Source organism: Apium graveolens, chromosome 5 (genome assembly GCF_009905375.1).
Source record: "Apium graveolens cultivar Ventura chromosome 5, ASM990537v1, whole genome shotgun sequence".
In the NCBI taxonomy this organism is placed as follows: Eukaryota; Viridiplantae; Streptophyta; class Magnoliopsida; order Apiales; family Apiaceae; genus Apium; species Apium graveolens.
This window is the reverse complement of record NC_133651.1, coordinates 242,942,979-242,950,207: the sequence shown is the minus strand read 5'-3', so window position 1 is coordinate 242,950,207 and position 7,229 is coordinate 242,942,979. Positions and strand designations below refer to the sequence as shown.

Genomic DNA, 7,229 nt, shown 5'->3' with positions numbered 1-7,229 from the left:
CTGCAATTACTCTTACTTATGCAAGTACCTCTTTGATCTTGTTCCTTGATTATCAATTGATCTCTTGAGCAAATACTCATTCTTTCGGGTTATTTGTGGATCCTGAATGGGGGTGTTTTGAAATCAAAATGATTTGACATCAAAATACTCTACGGACTGGATGGTTACGATGAGGGCTAGGAATGAGCTAGACCCTAAGGGCCAGAGATGGCTGGACCCTTAACTATTAGGCCATAATGCCTGGGTACCCCATATATTTGTGGGTCTATGCAGTTGGGTATAGATCTGTACTATATCCTAACTGATCAGGAGTTTATAGTGCATATGTTGGTTTCTAGTTTCTAGTCTAATTTATTGTTGATCACCATTAACGGCATTCCTTCTTGAATAGTTTAGGATTACAAAATCAAACAAAGATTTGATTCAAAGAGATGAATCAGTGAAACGTTCACTGTTCTTTTACGGAAAAATGCGATTTATGATTAAAGGCCAATGAGGGCCGATGTTTTATTCGCTCAACTGTTTTAAATAAATAAAGATGTTTTGAAATCATTCAAAAATCATTTCCAGGAGTTTCTTTGATCTGGTACCTGGAAACCAGTTATGATACTTGTTGGGCATTTTTGGCTCACTCTTGCTTTGTGAAATCCTATTTCTTTCAGTATCAAATGAGGACAAAAGTGAATAGCTTTCAATAGACAGAAAAAGTGAAGAGATTCCAGCTGAAGGGGATTTGGAGGTGTCAGGGTGATCAATACGAGGAAATTAGTAAAGAGGTAATGAAATTGTATTTAGTTATTGTAATTTTAGAAGGTTAGATTCTTGTTTCATACCATAACCTGTAAGCGATCCGGAATAATGAGGGGTTGTATGTATATTTATTTTAATATACAAGTTTATATTGTTTAAAGTTGTTTAGTGACACCCAATCCTGACCCCGAATTTGGGGATGTTACATGATCCTTTTTATTTTCTTCCCCTTAGCTCCAATTCAGTCAAAGACAGATCTCTTAGATTTCTGGGAGTCCCCGGACCCCTCCGGTTCTTCCTCAAGTTCGGCTTCTTCCTGGAGTCGGGTTTGCTCCTACCTGTAGAGCCGAATTGCTTCTGCCAACTCATTACTTGTGAGGTTGGCCATGTGCTCGTCAGCCACCGGGATATTAGTGTACTTGTATTGGTTCAGTTCAATGAGGGTCCTGAACCTGGGAGTGTTGACAATCATCTCCATAATTGGAGTGTGTTATAATGGTTTCTCCTGGAGTGTTTCTTGGTTGGCTCCCGGGTCCTGAACCTGGGAGTGGTCCGGATCCTGGACCTGAGTGCTAGTAGAGGGTCTCGCACAAATATGCTTTTTTGCCCTTGCCATTGTCTCAAAAATACCAACAACAACTAACAAAAATTTCCAACTAACGATATTGATCTAAGGTTGCTTTTCGAAAATCACAAAAACTATCCAAAATAATAACAAGCAGTAACGATCAGCTTTCTAGGACTAGTTCACACAATCTTCTGGGACTAGTTAACAATATGGTAGAATGAGTGAAGATGGGTTCTAGAACACAAAGGTAATATACAAACTAGAGCAAAATCGGGGTTCTAAACCAATCAAAACTAACAATAGCACACACAAACGTGGCTTAAATCAATGAAACAGGGCTCACATAAACATGGCCTAAAATAACGAGCACACACAAACGTGGCTTAAATAAATGACATTCATATTTATGAGAGAGTTTGGTTTCTTGGTATGAGAGAGTTTGGTTTCTTGGTTTCTTACAAGTTAAAAGAAATGAACTATTTCAAGAGTTTGTCGATGAAGGTGAATCCAGGGGCACCGAGACCCAAGGATGGAGCGCCCTTCCTTCTAGCGCCAAATGATAACTCCTGGTAGCGTGGCTGCTCCTTCGACGCCGCGCCTGGATCCTTCTCCGCTGTGGTGGTGTAGCTGTCGCGGGGCTCCTACAAAATAACACCGGGAGGGGGGGTTTGGGTCCCGCGGCGCCTCCGGTATGAGAGTAAGAACTCGCTTTTGGGGAAGATGAAGATAGACAAGAATGATTTGTTTTAGGAGCGGAGGACACCTGGCTGGAGTGGATGCTTTACACGTGTCGGGACGGGACTGGTTGGGGAATGTTCTAAGGATCCTCTGACACGTGCCTTGATTATTCCCATGATTGATAGGTGACAGTTGTCCCTATCATGCGTTTGACATATGCCTCACGTGCTGGGAACTCTCAAGGTTTGGTTTGCGAGAATGAACCAGTTAGGACTGGTGGTATGCGGGACTGGATAGAGTTAGGAGTCTGGGCCTGCCCTTTGCGGGAGCTGCATGTACTATCAAGCGTGGTACTAGTTACAAAACTTGGGGGGTTTTACTCGAATTATCGGCCATTACATAGATACATTAAGAAGAAGAGTAGACAACCAATACATGCATTATATAAACTGGATTGTAAATTGTAATATCACATAATACAAACTATTAGTAAGAAAAAGAAAGGATTAGTATATTTATTAGTTAATATAAGGGGTCCATGTTTCAGGGAGCAGCGCGGAGGGACTTGTTATGTATAGGACGTCGTCTTCTGACGCGAGAATAATCCATGGTGAAATATTGGGAAGCTGTGTCGTCGCTTCCTTGTGCTTCCACACATTCCCTCCATGTTTTTATTGGACCCTGCAGCTTCCTTTTTGTTATTTCCTTGTTTTGTGCTTTGCCTGCTGCACTCCACATTCTTTTTATAAGTTAGTACGACGTTTGTATTCGATAAATTAAAGTGAAATATGGGAGTAATATTAACAAGTTGTGTGTATGATATGCACGTGTTTGTGTTGCAAAGTGTATGTTACTTGTAAAATTGTTCGCTTGCAGGCTATGCATTCCCGCATTCATGTCATGCCAACATTCTAATTTCTAAACATTCCACACCCTTTCTATCTCCTTTTTTCCTTTATATTCTATAAATTTCAAAAATAATAAAATTTTATAATATTACAATTAATAAATATATACTCACGTTCACTAATTTCTTGTACTACACTTATATTTTATGTTTAAAATTAATTGATCTCACTAATTAATCCACTTTTCTTAATTTGCTCCACTAAATTACACTATATAATAATTCCCGTGCAACCCCATATATATACAAATAGGTGATACACAATAGAGTAAGAGTGTGTTTGGAAACTTTTTGCTAAAAAACAATTAAAAAATTGTTTGGTAAAATTTAATATCTACTTTTCGAAAAAGTGTTTTTATCTTAAAAACTGTTGTTAAAGAAATCAAGTTCCCCGATACTTTTAGAAAAAGTTGATTTTCGGTTTTTGCCGCGGATCAAATCTTACCAAAATCATTATTATTTTTAATTTTTTGAATCAAAATATATAAATATCAAAAAGGTACCGTTATCTAATTTTTATAACAACACATTTTCCAACATCACATCAATTTTTAACGGTAATTTCAAATTAATCAAATTTGCTAAAAAGTATAATTATATTTAATTTAATAACATTGACATGTTAGTTAATCTGATTAGTAACTGTAAGATATAGTTGAATAATACAATCCAAATAACCAGAGAAAAAAAATTACAGCGCATACAGCACAAATGACAAGTATTTCAATCAAGACGGGACTAAAATAACTTAATGATAAATTATTTATAATACTCGCTCTTATTTTGTAAAATTTCAAATTTAACCAACTAAAACAGTTTAAACTATGCGGTATCAATTTTCGGGGGCAAACCAGGCCGGAGCCGAGATTGCTCCCCAAATTTCCACTGCTAGTATACTACACAATGTACACATATTCGTAGCTGATTTGCTACTTTGCTGTGTGTTTTTGTCTGAGTTCAATGAAAACATGCTTAAAAGTTATATTTGATTACCTGTTAACATATTCTTTATAGAATCTTGATCGCCTCTATTATGCACTTTTCTCACCTGTATGAATATTTCTAAACAGATCAAACAAAATATGCCAAAGACTGTAAATAAAGTTGATCAAAAAGATCCTTTTTGTTAAACAAACTTCAAAATCAATGAAGGGTAACTAAAAACCTACAGAAAGCAGCTGACCATCCATGCGAAGCTTGAGCTTCCTTGGCAGTACTCCGGGATAAGTAAGCTGGTAGTCATGATCAGAAGCTGCATGTATACCTATGTACAATTCGCAAACTATCAAGTACGTGTACACTACACCAAACAACAATGTCTGGAGGAGATACGGAGAAAGCGATAAGCCTGTAGTAAGTTACCTAAATCATTATTAGCAGATGAAGATAGTTGTAGAGAATCACAGCAACTAAACAAAACTGAAGAAACAATGCATAGCACTAAAATGATGATACAATGCCCCATAATATCTTGTCTTGAGACGTGACAGAATTGTGTAACTTCAGTGTAGTGTAACTAAAAATATTATACCAACTATGGGAACAAGTAGATGTGTTAGGTGTTATTATATATAGCCAACGGTTTCACTGTGTACAAGTATGGGAGACTGCGAGAGAGAGAACATGCACAATGAGGACAGAGACAGAAAGCAAAGCATACACGGAGCATAAAATGCAGAGTTGGAAAATAAAAATTTCAAATTTGTGCTACTTTTTAGGGGTTTAAAAACTGTTTTTGGTGAGTTGTGTCGCCTACCAATGGTTACAAATAGGACCACCCCCTAGTTAATTTTATTTTAATGATTAGGATATATCCTTGTCAACCCAATATACAGATGTTTGTTACTTGAGTTGCGAAAGCTCCTCCTTTTCTTTCTAGTATGCTCACCCCAATATTTAAGACGGTTTAAGTACATAATTTAATCATGGAAATGTTTGCGAAAATACAGAATAACCATCGGTGCTAGCTGTGAATTGTGTGATCGAACTTTAAGCGCAGAAAAACCGGACTGATTTTAAATTCATCGTTCATTCTTTTCAAAAATATCAAGCAAGTTATTATTTCAAAAGTGATTCAATATTCACATACTTATAATTTTGTATTAGCGTTATTATTGAAAAGTTGTAAATTTGTATGAATTCAATTATTCCGGCATAAATTTTGTTAGTACAATTTTTTAAAGTTTTGTTAGTACAAATTTTTAAACTGTTGAGTCGTTTTTACACTAAATGCTTAATTTGATATATTTGAATCAACGAGCCATGTCTTTTGATAATTAACCAAAAATAAAATACTTAACAAAGTAACCCTAGAATGAAAAGTAAAACAAGTTTACATTTACTCATTGTTCGCAGATTAATCAATGTTCGGTAGGAAAATAAACTGAGTAAGGAACTAGTCAAAAATCGTGCTTTCAGAAAGTCTGTCAAGAATCGAAAAAATTCCAATCGATAAAAAATCGGTTTCATTGGTAAAAAAATTAAAAAGGTATAAAAAATAAAAGGTATAAATTTGTAAAAAAAATTAAGAAAAATATTATCCTTGTATATATAATTACTATTATAAATGGTTAAATAATGAAATTTCTTAATTTTACATCTCAAATTGACCTCAATTCATAAATTACATCGTACAAATAAAATGTACTTTAATAAAATTACTTATTTTAAATTTATTTGTATAAGTATATATATATATTGTATATGAATAATTAAAATAATACAATAATTACATATATTAATATTTATATATCTAAATAACATTAAATTAGTTCCGATTAATTATTCAATTACCCGGTTAATTCTTGAACAGTGCTAAGTTCGACTCAGTTCGATTTCCACTTTTATAACACTGCCCGTTATAGATTAAACTCTTACATGATATTTTTGTCGATTCCTTGTAAATTTCTTTTTGAGACTATATATATCGAGCCGAGTATAGTCGAACTTTGTCAGGCTCGGCTCAAACTCGATTAAAATAATTCGGCTTGACCAACCCTTTAACTTCAAGCTCGAATCTCGGCTCGTAAAAAGTTCGGTAAACTCGAGTTCGGCTCGAAAGCTAGAATTAATTTCATTAAATATTAATAAAAACTAGGAATATGATCGGTTCGGCTCGAGTTCGATTCGATAAAAAATAAATTATTATATAAAAGTATTAAAATTTATAATAAAAATATATTTATAATAAAAAATTAAAAATAAAAGAAACTCGATAAGGTTCGCGAACCTTACGAGTCGAGTAACTTAAAGCTCGAGCTCGACTCGGTTAAAAATTTTAAAAGCTCGAGCTCAGCTCGATTATTTTCCAGCCGAAATTACGAGCTGAGGTAGAGTAACTCACGAACAGTTTCGCTTATTTACACCCATAATTCCGGAACTCTAATAATTTCAATTGAACTAAATCTACGTCATCAAACACTGTGCCTGTAATTTATAAAAGGGTAAATTTTACTTTGCACCACTCAACTTTGATGAAAGAATAAATGTATTCTAGAAATTTGGGAAAAGCATATTTATTGTGGAATAAAAACTAGAGGGTGTTAGTAATTAATGCTAGGGCTTGTGAGCTTCGAGTTTTAATGGATGCTCTCGCATTCGGGACTATCGGTTCTTATAAGATGCCTACGTATCTCTGTGTAGTAGAAAATCAAGCCAAAAACGTAGTTCTAGGATGAGAAGGAGAGTCCTTTATATAGAGGCGAGTCTAGGGTTCTAAGGGTAAGGCCCCTTCGGGTAGTCACAGCTCCAAAGCAGCCCTTTACGGGAAAATCAGGGAGCCAGTTGTAGGGAGTAGCAGCTCCTCCTCCGAGGCAGGTTCGGATGAGGAAGATGATGAGGACGAGGGGGAGGGCTCTTCAGAGGGGTGATTGTGATGGCCTTGTATGGCTTTGGTTTCCGCATGTTGCTATATTTTAAGACTTTTTTTATTCGGATTATATCGACTTATATCATATTGGTCCTTTGGGACTTAACTTATGATCCTTCTGGATCTTTATCTATGCATTCTGTTTGAGTTCGTTTCATACTTGTCTTTTATTTTCAGCATTTGGTCTTTCGGGACTTGCATTCTTTAGATGCTCGTACTTAAATAAATTGTTAGACAAGATGACAGAAATAAACTTGCATAAATAGGTAATATCTCTGAGAAACGTGTTCAACCCTTACATAAAATGGTTTTGTCGACCTTATTCATAAACTTAATACTAAGTACTAGGAACATATCACAAACTTCCTAAACATAATAAACCTTCAGGTTCGAAGCGTGCCCAGTGCGGGGCACTTCGTCGCCGTTCAGGGTCTCCAACTTGTAGGATCCTCGTCATA

At 35.5% G+C, this 7,229-nt stretch overlaps 1 protein-coding gene across 1 annotated transcript; it reads right to left on the bottom strand.

Moving 5' to 3' along the window:
• Positions 1-2,375: 2,375 nt before the first annotated feature.
• On the bottom strand, positions 2,376-4,499 carry LOC141723347 (uncharacterized). Its single transcript, XM_074525140.1, has 4 exons — positions 4,266-4,499; positions 4,073-4,167; positions 3,897-3,951; positions 2,376-2,721 (listed from the first exon to the last, which is right to left on the bottom strand). Exons 1-4 carry the CDS (start codon positions 4,366-4,368, stop codon positions 2,540-2,542), a joined length of 435 nt encoding a protein of 144 aa, XP_074381241.1. The 5' UTR covers positions 4,369-4,499; the 3' UTR covers positions 2,376-2,539.
• Between the last annotated feature and the right edge of the window lie 2,730 nt (positions 4,500-7,229).